Raw genomic sequence first — 21,820 nt, forward strand, 5'->3', positions numbered from 1 at the left:
GTAAGGAATAATGATTATTCTGAAGTTAATTACAATGGTTAATTCTTTTTTTTTTTTTTTTTAAGAATGCTGATGAGTACGCAGATCTACCTGTGAGACACAATGAAGATCAGATGAACAGTGAACTGGCAAAACATCTTCCAGTTGAAGTCAATCCCCATTCATTTGACAGTTCACACACAAAAACACACCTCCTGCTGCAAGCCCACTTCAGCCATGCCATGCTGCCTTGTCCAGATTATGCAACTGATACAAAGACAGTGCTGGACCAGGCAATCAGAATATGTCAGGTATAGTAATGCATTTTAATGTTTAACTCTTGTTGGTTTTACTGTTTATTGTTAGTGTGTTGTAATGTATTGACTATAGAAAAATCTGAAGATTTCTTGCAGTCTTGTGGAGAACTGGTACCACACAGTATGATACCACTTTGTTTAGGGAGGAACTAGATGCCCATAAAGGTGCCAGCTCTGCAGAACTGGAGGTAAACAATCTTATGCTAAAAGTCTGTGGGACTCTGGTTGGCAGCAGCTGTTGCCATAGGGCTCACCTCTTTCATATGCAACAGCTTTCTATCTCTGTATCGTGTTATGTTGTATATAAGTTATTCCTTGCATGGGTGTGCTCCCTGCAGGTTGTTGTGTTGATCACTAAGAACCTGCCTCTCGTGGGTAATTTTATTCTTATAGCACCCAAAAGCACTGTAGTCACTGCCAAGCGAAAATAAAACATCCTTTGGAATGTGAATTGGGACGAGAGAAAGGGTTTTTCTCTAGCTTGTGAAAAGATATGTCTTCTGTTTCCTAATTATCACAGAGCCAAAGAGCACACTTTTAAACACAGATTTTAAACTCAGTCTGGAGGCTTGTGACTTTTACAGTTGTACTGCAGTCACAACCCACAGAAACTAAACTGACCATAGAGAACACTGGTAACAAGCAATCACATGCACAGCTGCATGCCTCAGAAGGATTTTAAAGCAGCAATTTGAGTTTGGAACAGAGTGCTGCCGTACCTGAAAAGCGCATTTACAGTTACAGCAGGAAGGGTGAGCTCTGGTTGACGCAGAGAACAGCTGCCCCTCTGATTCTGCCAGAAAGCAATAATATTCTCCTTAGCAGAACTGGACAAAGACTCATTCACAGGTTCTTGAAGATCAGGTAGCCTTCAACAAACCATTCTTTTTATCTGCCTCCATTCACTATCTGTAAAACAGGGACAGTAATTCTTTCTTCCTACAGTTTTTTTTCACTAAAATTTTAATATTCTCAGTGATCTATATGTCAGCTGTCAGAATGGAGCTTTGATCTTGTTTGAAGCCTGATGGCAATTTGGCAACTGCAAACATCATTGTGTCAAGCCTACCAGTTTGAAAAGCCACGCTATGAGAAATTATTAATCAATGCTCTAGACAAACAAAATACCGTGGACAATTCAGTGTCCAATGATTCGGGTGAGTCTCAACCTTACACTAGCAAAAACTGCAAGCTTGTAATTCTAATATCAAATAAAGCAAAACTAATTAAGAAAACGAAAGTAAGGGGCAAATAACACCACAGATGTTATTGCTACACAGTCTTAAACTTGGCAACCAGCAGTGCTTGAATGCAAGTCTACTCCAAATATTCAAATCAATAAAATCATGGTGCTGATAGGTTCAATGTATGAACAGTTGTTATTCAAATACTCAATTATTAACAGAAAACAACATCACTTGCTCAGAGGAGAAAATTCACCTTTGTTTTGAAGAAATCACATACTTAAAGTTATTTAGATGATTGTGGAATTAGCGTTTGGGGGGTAATTGGGAAAAGAAGTAAATTGAAGATTCTTTACAAAAATTATTTTGCTTAATATTTATCCTCCTTTGTTAGGAAATATATTTTTTAATCCTGTTACTGCATAGTATGTATTTCAGAAACAATAATCATTCAGAAGAAAAAAAACTAAAATATTCGACAGTCCCTTTAAGTAGAAATAGAGTTCAGAGGAGTATCATTCCATACTGTGCCTTAGCGCTCTGGCCCTCAGTTAAATACTACCTAGTGTTACATATACAGTAGTCTTAAAAAAAAAAAAAGCAATTGTATTTTGAAGTTGGCGCATGGTTTACATCTCTTGGGAGAATATTAGTTCCATCTTATTAGTCACGCTTCCCAAACAAAGGTTAAAGTTCCCAGAATATAAGCAATAGACAGGGTTACACTTTCAGTACTGGTTGTTACCTTTTTCCTTAGCACTGACCTGCTGATGAACTCTGAGTCAACAGAGGTGGAAAAAAAAAAAAAAAAAAGATGTTAGTTGTGAGAAAACGAACTGAACCATAGAAGGATCCATTGATGAACATATTCAGTGGGTGACGTTCTCTGTCCGTGTGAACACGTGCTCACACCACCAAATGGAAAATTCAGCAGTGAGGTGGGAATTGGGTTTGTGTTGAACTCTTGTTTATTTACTTACAAAGTACTTTATCCGTTAAGGTTGTATAGCTAACCTGTGAATTGTGACCTGAACATAAACTGTTATTTTTGCTGGTGGGTATGTGAATGACAGACTTTCCATATCAGTGCAAGATCTTTCAAAGAGCTTTTACAAGTGGTTGTACCTTGCTAGATACAGCAGGGCTCCATCCCAGGTCCACTGCAGAGCAGATTTGCCATCTCTAGCTGCAATACATAAGCAAGCCTCTTTCCAACGCAGGTTATTACACTTCTCCACTCTTCAGTGCTGTCTTTCACCTGAATCAGCCTTCTGTCCTGTCGTTCCTTTTGCAGCTCCCCTGTTGTGTCCTCCCCACCATTCCTCCAGCCTCCTTGAGCCTCTTTCATCACCAGTGGCTTTAGGCTGAGTAGTGTTAATGGTCAGAAAACTACATTAACAGCATCAGATAGATAAATGTGGCTGATGGATTTCAAGTAAGATTCTATTTTCTTCTAATTAAAAAAAAATGCAACCATTCTTAAATTAATTTTCCTGAGATGTCTCAGAAGTTTTGTTTTTATATTAGAATTCTGTTGACCTATACTCACGATGAAAGATAGGAGTCATAAGCATTTAAAAGAATTTGAGGAGTTGTGGTGCTGGCTCAGTAATTGTAATTGTTAAATGTAATTGTTAACATAGAAAATGGAAGAAATATATTCTGATACAGACTTTCTATAGTTAGCATTTGTTAGCTAGAGATGGAGTTTGTTATAGCAAGACAAAATGTATTAGCTATTTCCCCAGGATTAAATACAGAATTCTTTCCCTTTTACTGGAGAAATATGGGGAATAGCAATACGTAACCTTTTGGGAAGTGAATGCCTGTCTGCTCCCACACCCTTCTCCATAATGAATGGCCACTGAGGCATTGACTAGACTGAAGGAATGTCCCTGTTCTACACTGAAAAGCTCAAGTCAAAAACTAACAAGTTTGTTATCAGTGACAGGCCCTCATAGATAAAGCACAGAAGGTTCCCATGGCTCAAAAACTCTGCCATGACTTCCTATGTGACCTTGGCCAAGTCATTTGATTTTTATTTGCTTCTGTCACCTTTAATAAAATTACAGTAGACTGCATATTCTCTTCAAGCGTAGCACTCTCTCTGCTATATTTTTACTGAGGAAAGATAGAGGTGTCAGTAAGATGGTGCTGAGCACTCCTGTAGCTGCTCAAAATCAAACACTTTTCTGCTTCCTGCAGAAGAACATCAAAGGATAAAAATTCTAATGAAATTATTTGTCTAATATTTTTGTAGAATTATTACCGTAAAGACAATACCCCAGCTTTTTTCCTATCTCTGATATATGAATATGTGAAACAGACTAAATCTAATCTCTGTTTTACTTCTTTTGTCAAGCCTTATATTTTGTGACTGTGTATTCAGCGATCAGTTCTTACTCTGCTGTTCTAAGACTATCGCCTATATTTGCATTAATTGAAATGGATAATTGAGGCAGTAATACCGTCAGTCTCGGATTCAGCAGGGCAGTCTCTTCTAGGAAGGAGACTGCTGGCTTTGCATTGGGATTGGCACAAGCCTCCACTTGTAGTATAATCGTTGATAAAATATTTTAATATTGCCAGGAGCAGAACTGCCATGGAGCTCAGCTTTAACCTCTGAGAAGTGTTTACCTATGGATGTGTTAAATGCATCTCAGTAGGGTACCTGTGCAATGAGAGAAGATGGACATGAAGTCAGAATAAAGACTAGTTTGCACGGGAAATGTGCACGTCCCTGAAAGGAGGACCTTGTAACACTGTCACTGATGGCCTGCCTTTCCCCGTCACGTTACTCCTCTGGAGATTCTAATTTTGACAGGAAATAAAAAAACTATTCGGGTTAAACACTGCATTTCCTTAGCTGGACGATGATGTTCCTAACACTGCTTTAGCCTTTCTAAAATAGTTCTAGTTAGTTGTTTCTGGTCATTTAAATTGCAGCTTTTACTACAGTTCTGCTTCAGAGAATCATCTTTGTGGGACATGTTCAGAGTCATCAAATATTGCACAAATATGCTGCCCAATTCAGCTGTCTTTAAAGAACTAGCTTACATACAAAATGCTCGCTCTGCTAAACTGCAGCTGCTCTGGCTGATGGTGGAGCTGCATCTACCGCTCCTCGCGCCAAAGTCCTTCCCGGCCACCTCAGCACAGCTGTCAACAGCAGAGGTGCCCAAGCAGCAGTTCCCAGACAATAAGAAAGGGAATGTCCCTCAGCTCTGGACTTTCCATTCTCCCCAAACCTCCGAGGTTCGTAACAGCCACTAAAACTATTGACCTGGGGAGCCATATCCCTTGGATCATTTGTTTTCCTGCCTGTGAGGAAATGGAGAAGTCCTATAGATCTGAAGTGTGTTTTGAGCTCATACGTTGTCTAGTTAGTGCAGGCGTGCCCATGACCTGCTGCAATGGCCTGTTTTACAGTGTGTATGTCAGATTTGCCCAGAAGTGCCCAGGGAAGGAAATAATTTTTTTGTTTAATGGGTGCATTGGCAACTATAAATAAGTTGGCAGCTCTACTGAAGGAAGGGAAGAGAATCAAATTAACTCAAGAATGCAGAGGATTATTCAGAAACAAGTGAAGAGCAGGGGCCGTATCTCTTTAACTACTACACATATTCTTTGTGTATGTGGTAACATTCCAGTGATAGCACCATGTTTGCAGTTTTACTTACATACTGGTTGATTTCATGGTTGGATGGCTACCCATTCTATATTAGGAGAGTGGAAAGAATAGGACAATAAAAAAATGTGTAATGCATATGCTGGACAGTAATGCTCATTTATAGATACTAAACAGTGATGGATAACTTTGTAGTGAACGTACCCGGACACATTGGGGTGGAATCATGTGCTGCCTGCTGCTCTTTTGCAGGTCTGTACGTGGGAGAAGAGCAGGTTACCTTTGTGGCAGTGGTGTTTGGGTTTTTGCTCGCTGTGGCTAATAGGTGAACTGGTGTATGGAAGCATCTTGGTGACAGTTTAATGATGGTGTGGTGCTGCTTATATATAATCCCTCCCCCACCCGTGACAAACCTTTTCCCAGTTGGGGCTGGAGGAAATGAGTAATGCTTAACCCATTTGTGTGATCAATTCACTTAAGCAGCTACTGTGAAATGTTAATCACAACTTTAATTTGTACTGCATTAGCATTTTGATTAACTTGTAGGCTTGCTAGCACACTTGAAGCACTTTTACTCATAGTTACAGCTCGGAAATGACTTTTTGATTAATTAAGTTTGTTAGACAGCAGCTGAGCTTCCTGAATGCTAACCTTATGGGGCTAAAAGTTCAGGAGAAAGTTACTGGGAATAACTGTTGCTGTTGAAAAGGATTCTTGTGAATGCACTCAAAATTTTAATTATTGACAAAATATTACATTACTACTTTGAAAATGACTTTCAACTCTAAAGAGGGCAGATTTATTATGAGAAAGATGCTGTATATTTTTCATGGGTTTGTTAGATTGTGTAAGATTTGGAACAAATGCTGTTCTTAAGACATTGTTTATGTTAGGAAACTGGAATTTCTTGCTGAGAGATTCTTATCAAAAACATTTTATTGTATTTACAGTTCACTAGCATAGGAGAGAATATCAATTTATTGATTAATAATCTCAAAATAAATCAACAAGTTCTGAACATGGTGGGTTATGCCCTACCAAGTTTACATTGCTAGTATCACATTCCATAGCTGCTTTGCTCTCAGTAATACTGTCAAAAAATAAGTCAGTAAGAACCCAAGAGCTGCACTCCACTAACCATAGGCAGTAAGTGATTTGTCCTTCCACTGGTTCTGATCATACTAATAAAGTTACTATGGAGGCTAAAGGATGAATACAGGGATAGGAATCTTACAAAGCAGCTAGGAAGGTCGCAATTTGCATACATCAGTGAGACCTTTATGATGATGGGAGAATGAAGAATTAGTCTCTCCTAGGGGGTAGCAGAGCATATGGAAGAGAGAGATTAATATGCTGGTAAAAAAGTGAAGGGAAGGGGGATGCGGAGTGCAGTATAAAAGGATAATAATCCCTGAATGGGATTAATTACATCTTATTCAGTATTTCTCTGATAAAGTACAAGGGGGAGGGGTGGTCTGTAAGCTGTAACTATACAGCTGTGTGTGTCTGATGTAATTGATCTGAAAGAACTCCTCCCCTTCCCCAAGTTCATACATTTCTAAAAAGTAATCTTGGACTAGATCTCTGAAGTGCAAAGGTTCTGTAGATACCTGTTTTACCAGTGTATAACATACAAAAGTTAGTGACCTTAAAACCCTCTGTAAGACGTCTTCAAATAAATTCCAACTTTTCAAGCCAGTTGTCCTTAGTGTGGTATATAATTGAAGCATCATAATCATAATTTATATGAAAACATGAATCTTATAGTACATGGCATGCTTTAACATCTGGAAAAATATTTTACTTGTATTAGTATGATCTCAAGTCACATGTGGATCATAATATAATATTACATATTGGAAGGCTTCCTACATTTGCAGCATGTGCAAAAAAGATTTATTATTATTCTGAATTCTTAGTTTTCAGGAAAATGGGTAAAATGCATACTTTTGCATATTATTATCTATAAATATTTGTCATATAAACTCCGTAGTCCTAAAAAGCTGTAATTAGGCACCATTTTGATTATTTTAATAGTTCTATGGATTTAAATGTCTATTTCTAACTGAAGTCTAGTCCTAGACAACAGAACTTATATTAGCATGCAGTGAAGACAAGAGTTGGGGATATTTTGATGATTTAATATTGGAATACAATACACAATAAATGCAGGTACAAAAATAGGTACAAATCCTAACCAGCCTTAACTATGGTTTTTGATGCAACTGTGCAACAGTTTGAAGTATTTTAGTCTTACACAGTTTATATCTTTTAAATACCAGTTTCCTTCCTCAAAGCATCACTGCAGAATAAGACCTGTTGTTTGTTTGGCTAAGAATGTGTTGGATTTAGATTACATGAGCTTTCAAGTCTAAGGTGAATGTTTTTTTGCGTAGAGGGCTGTATACATTAGTGTACCCACCTTCAATTTCCCAAATGAAGGAGCTCAAGAAAGTGGTGTAGTCTGTGAAGCATCGATACAAAAAAAAATAAAATTAATCTTTTAAAAGTGGATAAATTTGAGCCATGTAGCTCACCCTGAGTACTCTTGAAGTTTCAGCCTCATCCAACAAATCATTACCACCAATGGCATCACTGTAGGCAGTCAACTTTTAGCTGAGTAATCACAGATATAAATCTCAGCTGCAGCGACACTTCTTACGTTACCTTAGTCTCCCTAGCTAGCCTTTGTATACAGAGCAGTTATTGTTCATTTAGCTCCATTTTCACTTACTTACATATAATTTAGCCACAAAATATTGACTTCTATATTTACAATGTTTACAATTACATTTATATTTACAATATTTAAGTAGAAATGCTTACTATATTCAGAATTATATGACAGGTGACTTCAAACAAAATAAATTATTCCAAGCAGTATGCAGTCTCTGTTAATAAAATGCAAGCTGTTTCATTTGAACACTTCAATAACTTATCTTAAAGGAAAAAGCTATTTAAGTCATTTGAGTAGATGAGAAATTCTGCTAGTTGTAGAGCCTCTGCTCCCTTGCCACCTACCCAGTCATACAAGAGTGATCCAGAATATCTGGCTTTCAAATGAAGGATGTGAAAGTAATACCAAAACCAGTGTTAATACTTTGCAAAAAAAGTTTCTCAAGTAAAAGTTTTTGCAATCAGGATATTTCAGTTGCTAGACAAATGTCCTAAATGGGTAGGGAGTGTGTGGGGTAGATATGTTCACTATGGAACAATTTAGTATGTTATTCTGAGCACAGGTTCAGAGTGCTTTAAAACACCAGATAAAAGCAATGATGCTTTGCTATCAGTGTGTGTGCCACACACTCACCTCTCTCACATCCTGCCCCATCTTTACTTCCCCTCAGGCTAGGGAATTATAAACCATGATTTAAAGCATCAGTAGTAACTTTGGCTGAAAAGAGACCTACTGTTAAATCTCAGCTTCATGTTAGACCAGCAAGGTACATGTTGATCAGTTTAAATAATTCAGTACTTAAGGATAACCAGCTACTGCTCCTGAAAATAAGATGATGGAAACTTGATAAAGGATGCTGCGGGTTTCATAGTAATACACTCCTGGAATGAAGAAGAAAATAGCAAGATTTTGATCCAAACATTTTGACATTCAATTCTGAATATCATCAAAATGAAAATTTTTGCTAATACCTAACAGGTGTATCTACATCAGTTATTGAGCATCAGCATTTTTGTGCTGTCCCTGCCATTATTTATAGCTAGTTGCTTCCCATGTTGGTAAAAGCCAAGCTATTTTTGATAATGACAGACAAAATGTTAAAGGATGTGTCACTGATTGCTATTATTACTTTATGGTTGTCCAAATATGACACTTGAAAGGCTTAAGAGCTAATGCTCATCCATCTCAGTGTAGGCCTCTGCTTTTATTCTCCCAAGTGCAGGAAGGGGCCAAAATGATATGGTAGTAAACATATTTTTCATTATAACAAGCAATATTTTCCTTGACTCCATCTATTTACCCCATATTTTCTACTTCAGGTTAAAAAGTGGTGGGCTTAGGGCTTTGTGGTTTTTTTTTTTAACTTGTTGGTTTACCAAAAAGCATTTTGATAGAAGTAAAAGCATCTTTATAGTTTTGTTGCATCACTTCTTGCACTCACTGTCCTCTTCTCTTGATTTTTTTCTCTGTGATGAAATTATCCTGTGTTGGCATGAAATTCTGAGGCTAGAAAGGCAGATAAACAATTTGTGCCCTTTCTCAGTTTAGAGTAATATTCTTAATCTGTTCCAGTCTTGTCAACTACAAGGTATTTAGAAATTACTTACTTCTTCACCAAATAAAAGTGAACAAGCCACAGTCTTTTAGAAAATTATACTGGTTTGTACTTAACATCAACCACAAACCAAACAAGTAACAACTGGAGAAACTAGACTAAATGTTATTAATCAGATAACATAAATATTAATTACTTGCCATTTTTTCTTTTGTCTTTTATATTATTTTCTTTATTTAGTTTCTACATTTTGCATAGCTAATTTGGAGACAGAGAAATGACTCAATTTGTTACTTTGAGTATTTATAGGAATTTCAATAACCACTTAAGTATCAGGCATCTGTGTGTTTTACACTTAGCCGAAAATGAGACGTGTGCGGGTTTCCAAGGCAGCGGATGAAACAAGGCAACTTTACCATTGTTCTGACTTTTTCACAATGTCACTGTCTTGGATTTCACATCCAGATAGAGATGATGTGAATAAATTCTATGGGTGAAGAAGCAGAAAATAAGGAGGAAAAGAGGATTTGCCATGTGGATTCATTATAACAATGTGGAACACAGAGTCTCACACACACAGGCTTTCCTTGCTCCCTACGGGATATCTGTCTGTAGGCCTCTATCAATTTCTAGGAGATTTTCTATGTGAAAGGATCCTCCAGTTAATTTCAGTGTATAGCTTGTTTTAGATTTATCTTTCTCTTACATCTTGTCTCTTCCTTTCCCCTTTTCAAACCTCTGTTAAAAGAGGTGGGGTTAGGGGAATAGTTTTTTAAAAAAAGAAAGAACACAATGAAAACAGTGTTATGCATGTGTCCTCAGAAGCATTTTATAAAAATACCACTGCTTCATGCTGACTAAAAATACAACTTACTGTGTTCTCTTTGCTGCTCATAGAAAAAACAGGATTTCTATGTGCCCATTGTTCACATATATACAGTGTTCTCGTCATTGAGGAACATGAGGTTTTAAACTATGTCAGAAGAGCAGAAAGGGAAAGAACAAGAATCAGGTAGTGAAGAGCAGGAGAGAGATACCATACTGTCTCAGCAACATGCTCAGAGACACCGACTGTACCCTGTGTGTAGGCTTCAATATATTTTAAAATGTGGAAGTAGGAAAAGAGAGATTTGCTCTGGAAGTTTACAAGATGGACTTCACCCCGATACATGCTGAGAACATCTCCCTCTTTATCTGACTAAAAATCATGTGAGCCAGCACATAAATCTACAGGTTGTGAAACTGCTCCTTTCACATGTGATTTCTAACATAATTTTATTTCTTGTTTGGTAAAAATAATCATACCTGGAAATCACCTTGGTAAGCCAAGTGAAAAGACAGGAAAAAGAAAACCATTAATGTTGTGCTGGGAGGTACTATTTCTAGGGTTACTAGGAATGTTATTAGAGTGTTTGAGGGTGATATGTCTCTTTCTTCAAAAAAGCCAAGTTAAATGTTAAATGTAGGTCTTTATTAGCTGAAAGGCGCTTTATCCACAGTTCATAAGAAATGAGACAACATTTGTGTAATACAGGGTAACGCTAAATATTTTTCTGTGTCACTGATCTTATCATCCTGATCTGGAATAAAACCTGTTGAAATTGCATTGTAAACTGCTAAAATAAACTGTGTGACTGGCCAGGACTGAAACTAACTTGTGTCTTTAAACGCAGTATTTCTCCAGAATCGGTGTAATTTAATTGAAATAGCTCCGCGTGTGTAAACAACTCCTTTGTTTAAAGAAGATTTCACTGTTTAGTTTGCCTTAAGTAAATGCTGCCTTTTGTTTGTCTGTAAAACATTTGATTAAATGTAAAGACCTACATAGACAGCTTCTCCTCATTACACTAGTGGCTGGAAAATAAGTTAAAATGATGCAGGTATCTGCTGTCTAAGGAAGTATCAAACAATATCATTTGTCTTTAAAAGAAAAACCCAGGGAAACATCTTAAGCCTAGTCCTTAAATCAAACCACAATTCTCCCAATATCAAGACGATGGTATTTAAAGAAGTGTTGATACTGTTCAATATACCAGACTCTTTTCTTGCTTTCTTAAAAAACATTTTCTAGTATTTTAATCAAGCCTCAAATTTCCTATATGGCAAACCACTTTTAAATACATTACTTTCTACTGAATTAGAGTCTTGTGATGAAGACCCACACTTTATTGTGATCGTAATGCTATTAAACAACAAAATAAGAAGGACAACTAACATTATAGCGTAACTTTCTTCACCAGCTGAGTTGATTCTATAAATCATAATAACCATTTTAATGTACTGTAGACAGGGTGAAAAGGATACTATATATTCAAATAACTACATTTACTATTAAATAGTATGTTGAAACCAAAAGCTCGTGTTTGGTCCTTTCTCTTTTGGAAGAACTCTTAAATTCTCTTTCAGACTAACCAAACAGAATTTAAGTCCAGTCAGGAAAAAAGCCAGATGACCATTTTTTTCATGTCAATAGGGCCACTTGCAGTGCCCAGTCCATAATGAATTCTACAGATACAGATCTTTATGCTAGTGATACTTTTACTTGTATTGTCTACAACACAGGAAGCAGAAATGGAACAGAACCTCATGAGACGTGGAAGGCAGGATGATCCTTAATGCTGTGGCATGGTGTGTAGCTGGATAGGGTTTTTATGTTTGCTTGGATTTTTTAATGTACTTTGGGAAAGCTTTAAAAATTTGGGATAGAGATGCCAAAAGAGAGACAGCCAAGCATCTCACATTCTCAAGACAATAAAGAGTTTACAGTGCAAAGGGTAAAATCCATGTTATTTCTGACTGCTCTTACCCACCCTAGCTAAACTATTAGCTATTTTGTAATCTTTCTTCAAGATTTCAAATTAGATGTCAGTGTTGAACAAAACCTCAAAAATGTTCATTAAGCTAAACTTTAGGGGTTTTGTCTAGTTGAATTCAAGAATTTTTTTAAGTCCTTAGGTTAAAATGTGAATAATAACTGCTACTGGTTAACTGACATAAATATTAATTTTGGAACAAATGTAAATATGTTGTTGTTGTTCTTAAATAGTTCAAGGATTTTTGAATAATTATGCAATTCTGGCAAAGCTCTGATGTCAAAATATAAACCAATACTGCAGTTAATTGTAACATCTTCCTTTACAGTAAACTTTGAGATTTATTCCTTTCGTTTGGAGTTGGATTATGTCAAAGAGAGGTTAGTTGTAAGGAAAAGATCCCACCTTCTGCTCTCACCCCTAAAAATGGGGTATAAATAACCTTTTCAAGGGTAAGAATGGATGATACTGCTGCAGGATTTAATCCATCTTTTTCCAAGGTTAATTCAAAAGGTGCCTGCTGCCATCAGTAGAGGTTGAAGTAAATTCCCATGTTGAAGGCCTAGAAATTCCTGTATGTTAAACATTAAAAGAATGCTTTTACTTGTATGAACCAGGTACTCAATTATAACTGAATTCTCTTTTTTATATGTATATGTCTCCTTTGATTAGGCAATGCTGGACGTTGCAGCACATCATGGCTGGCTGGTGACTGCTCTGAATATAACCAGCCTGGTGCAGATGGTGGTTCAGGGCAGATGGATACATGACTCTTCCCTGCTTACTGTGCCCAATATAGAGCTACACCACCTTTACCTTTTTCGGTATGTAATTCTTCTAAGCATTTGCAGGTCTGTAATTTCATTCCACCTCTGACTGCTGATTGTGTTTGAATGTCATTTTTGTGCCTGAGAACGTTCATTAATACACCAGAAGCAGAAGTCATTCTTTCACAGTGATGCTTTCCCAAATGGAGTTTCTGTTTCTCTTTTCAATATTCATTGATTAATTAACCCCCACAGATTATTTTGAGAACCATGATTCCAGACAAATTAACAAGAGATTACTGGAAGGGTTCCAAGTCCTAACAAATCTAACTCTGTATATTAATTATCTCTGCATTTTAATCCATTATAAAAATACATTAGTATCCACCTTAATGTCATAGATAATGCTAAGCTCTGTGGATGCCTAGATGATGCAGTAATTAATGCTTCCCAAAAATAAATGACCAGCATTTAATAACAGGAACCGGTATCAAGTTTTACCACCAAAGAAACTGAAAATAAATGTTTGCTTTTCCTCCCTGGACATATGTTTTGTTGTGTATATCAGAAAGTGGAGCCAGCACAAAAGGAAGGGTGTGCGTGAAGGTTACCAAGGACCAATCGAGTGTCTTCCCGAACTAATAGCTGCCTGCGAAGGAAAAGAGCATGTTTTTGCTTCCATTGTGGACAGTGAGCTGCAAACAGCACAGATTTCACAGGTAATACTTTTGATCGGTCATCATTATTGGTGCTACTGGAAAGGAGGAGTAGCTGGGAACAGAAATACTCTGCTCACTTCCCTTCAGCAGACATCATGTGATGTTCTGTACAAAGTGCCACACATTCGTTGCTCTCATCTCAAGGTGCTGCTAAGCTTTACAGGGTTTCCTCTCTGCCTGCTTCCTTAATATTATTTTCACTTATTCCCTGCTAACCAGTAACAGAGCCTGGTTTATGGCTGATATTACCACATCTCCTTGCTCTAAAGATGCTTCTCTAGGTCACTCAATCTGCTGAGTGTTATCCACCTTTTCATAGCCAGCTACGCAGTAGGAATACATGCATTGCAAATGTCATCGTATCTGGTTTCCGAAGTGGTCTGTCAAACACTATTTTCTTCTGACAGTACCCTTAGTAAAAGACCCAGCACCCATTTTCTATTTGAAATGGAAAAAGAAGATGAAATTTTCACACTTCACAGGAGGAAGAAAAAAATACTATCTCAAAATGTTGAGGCTGAGAGAGCATTATTTTCAGCTTGGTTTTCAAGCTATTTCCAGCAAAGGGCAGCTATGTTCCATAGTATTCATCAAATGCTAACCCTATTGATTTCAAATAAATGTATGAAAGATGAAAATTTCAAAAGCTATACTTCAAATGCTTTTTATTTGAATATTTAAAAGGAAAGCAATATGTCCTGTATTTGACTGTTCAGCTTCAGTTAAACCTTTTACTGGTATGCAAACAAGAAGAAAAGTACTTAAACGTCTATAACAGACATCTGCATTTGTAACTAAATTAACATCAAAATTTTGAATTAAGAAAAAGTATTGACATCAAAACAAGGCTTCCTTTAACAACAGATTTCTAACATAATACACATTGATTTCAGTCCAACTTTTAGATGTGATAAAAAATTAGAACATTGTTATAATTAGTTCAGGGAGAACTCAGAAGTAAACTTACTTAATTTATTTGCATAAATTGCCATTCTGTTATCTTTAAAAGCAAATGCAAATTGGCTCTGTCTGATATGATGATGGTTATTTGGCTCAAAAGTGCTTCAATTTGCGTAGCAATCTGGTGTCGTCTCTGCAGTGAGGCGATCCCAGGTAACATACAAATCCTGAATTATTCCAGAAATTAGTATGTTTAAAGCATCAATTTAAGTGCTAATTGCAGTAGTAATGAGAAAAAGCAGTACTACTGTGAGATTTGCATCTACTGCCCCATCAGTATGCCTGGAACGGCTGCTGACTGGCAGAGGATTTGGCTGCTAATTAAATAATTGTATGCATGGCAGTGTTCTCGTCTGATTCAATAGATGAAGATTAATCCTCAGATAAATATGTTTGGCTGGTATTGAAATGTCTTAGCAGTTTCTTCAGAAATAGGTTGTGTGTATGTGGTGTGTACGTTCACACTGTGAATGACTCTTTGCCTCTATATGTCTATGTTTGTAAATACAGATGCATATAAGAGGGAAAAACATAACGCCTTAGCATCCTGTAAAGAGAAAGTTTCATTTCTGTGAGTTGGGAATGGCCATGTTTGGTACAGCAAAGTTATGACTGTATTATGCAGGTCATTGCAAATGTGAAATCTTTATACTAACATTTTATATCCTTTAAGGCTTTTTTTTCAGGAAAAAAAAAAAAAAACACAAAACAAAACAACTATTGTGATACCTTGCACAGAATTAAAATTCATATTGAGACTGCCTGTTGAGTGTCTTTCAATGCACGCTCAGGGGCCAACCAAAAGAAAAATTCTCAAATAGATAATGCACCTTTATAATACATTTTCTATAAAGAAATAATATAAGATTACAGAGTTTAAGCCTAACATTCTGGAACCAGACCTAAACAAAGACAAATAAAGTACATACACCACTAAACTGCCAAAACCACTCTTTTCCTAACAAACCTTTTACATCTCACTCACAGTATATTGAACCTGTATCTTAAACCTGTTACTAGCATGAAACTGGTAAAGCTTGAGCTTTACATAAATCTGAGGGAGACAGGAAAAGGAAGAAATTGCACATTTGGAAAGAAGAAAATGGTTTTTTAAGCAGATTGGTAATTAATTTTTAAATAGCAGCTCTTGAAGCTGCTCATGGATTTGGAATATTAGACTAAGTCCTGGAGAGACAGATTATTGGCAAAAATGTTAATGATGTTATCAAAGGTTCAGGAAGAATTTCTTAGGTGATTATGGTTTGAATCCATGGGTTTGGTAGGTATATGTATGTATAGTATATATGTGCATGCACACATTGGGCATGTTGATATATTTAAAAGGAGAGAATATGTGCTTATGTCATCCTATACAGACAAAAAAAAATAAAACAGTAAAATTGTCAAGAAATACCTAAATGACACGGGAGCTTGAGTTTAATTTTCCAAAAGTTAGTTATAATCCTAAACCTCATTGAAAGTCAGTGTGGCTTTAAATGCTGACAGCCTAAATTAAAAAACTGTTTAGACTGTCACTCTGATCGTTGGCCTAAGCTCCATGTTTGTTTCAGTGATTCGTTCTGAATCATATTTCTTTCATATTCTGGATCATACTTCTTAGAAACTGAAAAATATTTTAAATCTTTTTCAGTTTCTAAGTCACTTAAGCATTAGGCACCTCTTAAAATACTAAACTGATATTTTTATTATTGAAGAAGAAAAAAGAAACCTCAAGATTGAAAAAAATATTGTCCCTGCTGTGGTATTAGCTGCCTTTACTCCAGAAGCATCTGTGTTCCTATAATCTTCTTTTTCATTTTCAGCTGCTACTGCTTGAAATTTTCCTCAGTAAGAAAACCATTTTTTCATTTTCTCCATGTTGCATGGATGATAAAAAGGCTGTCTGCTCTCCTTGCTGTATCACTGATCAGGCAGTACTAAGTTTGCCTTCTGATCTTCAAATACACAGGGCCTGGAGAATGATGTATTACACCTACTTTCTTATCTAATCAGAAAGTTACTCAGGGTTACTTTGTTTTGTTTGCACTGTAAAAGCTACATGAGGACATGACAGCCTTTGACAAATAGAAAGTCTTGGGTTTGTATGGTATAAAACAGACCAAATCAGAATCTTCAACAGAGCTACAGGTAACACCACTGAGGGACTTAATACATTATGATCTCTGCTGAAATTAAACTTTGTTCTAACATAACTGTAACAGGCCCTGTCCTCTGAGATACTACACGTAAAAGTTTTCCACGTGATGATATCTAAAGAATAACGAAAGGGGTGATCACTGGGTTGGTATATATTATGGTGCCTCTGCTGAACACAGCAGAAGTGTGCGGCTTTGGGGCACGCAGAGTCCCACACTGTAGGTCTGTACAGTTCCCACCACAAACTGCATCTTAAAAACCTTTACACGAAGCAGAAAATCATTTGCCAGTTAAGGTGTTACTACTCAAGTTGTCTTATCCAGTGTGATCTGCTGGAGGTGATTTTAGTGCTGTCTTGTGTGTTAGAAGTAGCAACATCCTGGCAACAACTAATTAATTAAGAATGTCTGTGGTGGTTTTTCTTCATCTTCAAGGTTCTGCCTTTTTTTCCCTTTCAGAGTTGGGACAAAGAGGGATTTCTTTTCCCTTAACATTCTAACTGTTTACTTTCTGTTAAAATTTTCCTGTCCTTTCCTAGCTAAGGCACTATTAAGAAAATCAGTGCAATTCATCGGTGTCCCCTGCTTTTCTGCTGCTGCTCTTCTGCTGAGTGCTCACAGCTGGCCCTCCCCACCTTCTCCATTGAACAGACACAGCTGTTCATGCAGCACACAGAAGAGAGAAGAGAGATTAGTTTTTAGCTTAAATCAGTTTTCTCATTTAGCTCAGCCAGGCTCTGGTAATGCAGCCATTTTAATCCCACCTAAGTCTGTGCTGCAGCCGAAACGGGCAGCCCTGCCCTCCTCGTGCCATTGTCACCTCTCCTGACCCCGCGGACTACACAGCTGCACAAATGCTGCTGCTGGTTCTGGCCAGGAGGTGGGAACAAGCATCTGGGGACGAAGGGAGGAGGGATCATATCAACCTTCTCACTGACAGTCAAAATGGCCTGTAGCCAAGCGGCTACGCGAATACTTGTGCCAGCAGGGGAGAAGGCTGGAGCACTTCTTTCAGAAGCCCCGAAGGTTCATGCTTATTCAGAGTGCTCGTGGGATTAGAGAATATGCTTCCACAATCAGCTTTAAGCTGATCTAAGTTCATACTGTCACCAAAATGATTAGCAAGCTGATCCATCTAGCTGCACAATGAATCATAGCATGGGAGTGCCAACAGCCTGGGGACAGAGGGGGACAGCTACCTGGCGGGGAGGGTGTTGGTGAGAGGGACGGCACCACCTTTTCCTGTGACTGCAATCTTAGCTCTGCTTACCCTGACTGCCATATCCCTTATTGTGTATTAACATCTACCATTACTGTCAGTATGAACCATGGCAATGATGATTCTAAAAAGTTAACTGAGTTTGTATGAGGACTCTGTGCCTTCCAGCACAGAAAAAAGTAAGCAGACACTCATCAGGCACAATCTAAATGAAAATAGGTTTTGTTGCAACACAAAATGGTCAAACCAATACATGAAAAATAAAATATACTTTAGTATTTCTCCAGATAAAACATTCGGTTCCATGCCAGTATTGCCCACACAACTATGCCTACCGTCTTCCTTCACACATGTTCCCATTTTGACATCTGCAGGCTCTTTACCAAGACCAATATTCATCTTTCTTCTCCTCCCACCCTCCAGTTTTTTATATGTGGTGTTTGAAAACGTGGGTGAAGCACTGACCTGTTTTGGTTTGGGGGTGGAGGGGAAGAAGGGAAGGGCAGAGGGTGGCTCTTGTTTTTTTGTTTATTTTTCTCCCAGTGCCAGCCTCATCTATCTTTTTTAGCCACTGTGAGGCCACAAATCCCTGCTTCCATTCCACAGCCCATTTTTCCATTTTGTCTTCCTAACAAATTTCATCAAGTGAACATGCTGATTTTCTTTTTACTAAATGGAAGCCTGCATTGCTCCCCTCCATTTTTGTCACAGCTTCTCAGTGCTGCTTTTCCTTGTCTGATGGAGACCAAACTGAGAGGTACATAGGGCTGCATTTTCAGGATCCATCTTTAAGGTTGAAGAGAGTGTCATGTTCACTGACACAAATCATATCCCTCTAACACCAGTTCTCTGTACAAGGCTGACAGAAAGCTGAGGGCCTGTTGCAGCTCATGAGAAACCACAGAGAGTTAAGATTCCTCAGGAGGATTGTAAGAAGGAGGATTTGTGAATATCGATACAAGAAAACTTACTTAAAAAAAAAAAAAAAAGCTCAGGATAACTCTGGATATGCAGCTGAACTTTTGGTTAATTATCTGAACTGATCCTCCGAACTCTCTGAGGTTTGCGCATTGCTAATTAGCACTGCAGTGACTTGTTCTGTATGGATTATGCTAAGGAAGTTTCATTTAAAACTTAATTATACTAGTTTTTAAGTGGCTTATAGGGAAAAAATATTTTAATCGGGAGTGGTAAGGAATTTTTCCTCTGTTCAGACATCAGTAATCTTAGTGAGTGCTTGAGGAGTTTCACATTTCTTTTATTTGCTTAGAAGAAGGTAGAGTAAGAGGTTAATGAAAAGTATTTTATGCTTATGACAGAAAGTCTTACAATTATATATGATATTCTAAAACATAATAAAATATTTTGAATACAGAATAAGTATGTAGGCTGCACATTGAATTGTTATTGTTACAGTGACAATGGTCTGTGTTGTATAGATTGTCTTGTAATCCACAGGGATCTGTTTTTTCTACAGGCTTGGAATTTCTTGTGCCGTTTGCCAATTCTGAACGTCAGCCTGAGCATTAAGGGCTGTTGGGATGACCCAGCTCAACCACAGAACGAAGTGCCAGTTCCCACTTCGGCAACAGACACACGAGACGACAAAAGATGGATCAGATTACACGCTGATCAAGAGTATGTGCTCCAAATAAATCTGCAGAGAACCCAGATGGGGTATCAGGTAGATTAATTTATCATTTCCTTCCTAAGTGCATGAGTTTCCAATAATCCATTTATATTATCAATAACGCTTTATGCAGCATAACAAGTCTTCTTACGGTTTAAGTATTATGTAAATTATAAACACTTTCAAAGCCTTTTCTGTGTTAGTAATGAACCAAATGTTTTTGCAGGTTGCAACAGGATAGAAAATAAGCATGTAATATAAAATCCTAGACCAGTTCCAGTCAATGAAAAAAATCTCTCACTTTTTACAAACCAGAAACTCAAAGTTCATATACATGGGTACCATAAGCAGTGACAGCGGAGATTGTAACTTCTGAGGCAGTACTTAAGTACTTGCCAGCCCCAAAGCCTTACCACTCATCCTGTTGCACATCCTGCTTCCCCAAACCCATTTCTAAGCTTCCCTATTACCCTCCCATGTGCCTCCAAACTGCACACCACAGCCATACCTATACCTGTTGTTTCTACTCATAACACATCTCCAGACCTTTACTGAGGATGTTTTCCTCGTATTTTGCACGTGAAGCTTTTTTGAACAGCTCCTAGAGCAACTTGTGCACTCAATTCTTTTCCACGCCCAAATTTCAGTCCCACCCCTTTGCCCAGTTAAAGCACATCCCATTTCCTCTGAGTCATATTCATGGGCCAAGCCAGAAACGGGTTTCCAGCTGCTGGAAGCAGCAGCAGTAACTCACTGTTCCTGGTTGTCGGCTCTTGGTAGAGTTCTAACCATTCCTTCTGCACTCAAATCAGGTACTGCTGACACTGTAGCTGTCACCTATAGATGCACTTCTTTTGGTCATTTGCATGCCATGGGTGGCATATGGACCACCATGATTGTCATTTTGCTAATGAATTTCTCTAACATTTCAAACAACTAAGAATAATTATCAGCATTTTTGTTAAGATACAAAGAAGAGTTCAAGCAGAGAAGAGATTTAGATGTTGATTCTGACACTCTTAAGACAACTTCATTTTGATAAAAAGAATAATAATAATCATGTTGTAAATCCTGAAGTTAACTTACTTTAGTAAAATAATTATATTTGAAAAGTATTATTTTTCCCCAAAAGACTTCTTGTCCTGACTACAGCAGGTTCACCATAGCTTCAAGGGGACACTCTCTCATTTGTAGGAAGGAAAAAGGGTCAAAGCTCCTCCATAAAATGTTCTGTTTGCTGTGCCAGTTACTGACAGAGACTTTTCCTAACAAGAAACAACTGAAAAGAAGGGAGCAGGAGCATTTCATGCAGTGATCACCGTTTTATAAAGCTCTCCTAGAATTTGATCCCTCTTTTGTAAGAAACAGCTGGATCAAACTCTTTCTGAAGCTTCATTGCTACAGTGGTGCTTTTTCTTCTGTGTAAATCTTCAGTAAAGCTTTTCTGTCTACAGAACACAAGATGAATGCTGATGGAGTGCTCATCACTGTATCTTCAGCTTTCAGCAGCAAAGTCACTGTCTTAAAGAATCACTGAAATAATCTTTCTTTTTGCTATATCAACCTCAAATAAAGACTTCAAGTGCTGTTTTTGTCTTTATATTAATCTTGAACAATATTGTTTAGCATTTTTTAAAGACATGAGGTTTACAATTAACCCTTCTGCAGAGAATAGCATTTGGAATATATTAGATGAAATTACAAAAAGGGAACAGTATTTCCATTCAAGTTGTAATAGCTCACAAAATAAATAGAATAGTATCTTGTACTCTGGGTTGTTCTTTGTGAGCCACGATTTTATTAAAAACAAAAACAACAACAAAAAAACACAACAACAACAACAAAAAAAACTTCATCTGGAAAGAAATAACAAAAATACTTTAGTCTGGCTAAATTATCATCTTATCTAAAAATTCACAACAATGTGGTTTTGACCTGTTTTTCAATCAAGGCATTTTGGAAAGGTGATTTCTAGTTTTATTAAACTGTTTCTTTTCCCCAACAGGGAAAGCAAGACAGTAAGGCAGTGGCTCCTCGATTCCCCAAAGTTAAAGATGAAGGATGGTTTTTGATATTGGGAGAAGTTGATAAAAAAGAACTCATCGCCCTGAAGAGAACTGGCTATGTCAGAAATCGAAATACTGTTTCTGTTGCTTTTTTTACTCCAGAAACTCCTGGAAAGTATGACAAATTTACAAATCAAGTTCTCTTAATGC

General features: G+C 37.4%; 1 protein-coding gene across 2 annotated transcripts in view; it reads left to right on the forward strand.

Annotated features, from left to right (window-relative positions):
- ASCC3 (activating signal cointegrator 1 complex subunit 3) overlaps positions 1-21,820 on the forward strand; it is a 268,045-nt gene that overhangs the window by 243,711 nt on the left and 2,514 nt on the right. For both annotated transcript variants that reach the window (XM_082047293.1, XM_082047294.1), the window contains 5 exons: positions 66-290; positions 12,826-12,977; positions 13,489-13,639; positions 19,452-19,658; positions 21,610-21,785. In XM_082047293.1, coding sequence (XP_081903419.1) covers positions 66-290; positions 12,826-12,977; positions 13,489-13,639; positions 19,452-19,658; positions 21,610-21,785 — 911 coding nt within the window. The remainder of the gene's footprint in view (positions 1-65; positions 291-12,825; positions 12,978-13,488; positions 13,640-19,451; positions 19,659-21,609; positions 21,786-21,820) is intronic.

The sequence above is a fragment of the Streptopelia decaocto genome (assembly GCF_964273445.1).
Source record: "Streptopelia decaocto genome assembly, chromosome: 3".
Taxonomy (NCBI): Eukaryota; Metazoa; Chordata; class Aves; order Columbiformes; family Columbidae; genus Streptopelia; species Streptopelia decaocto.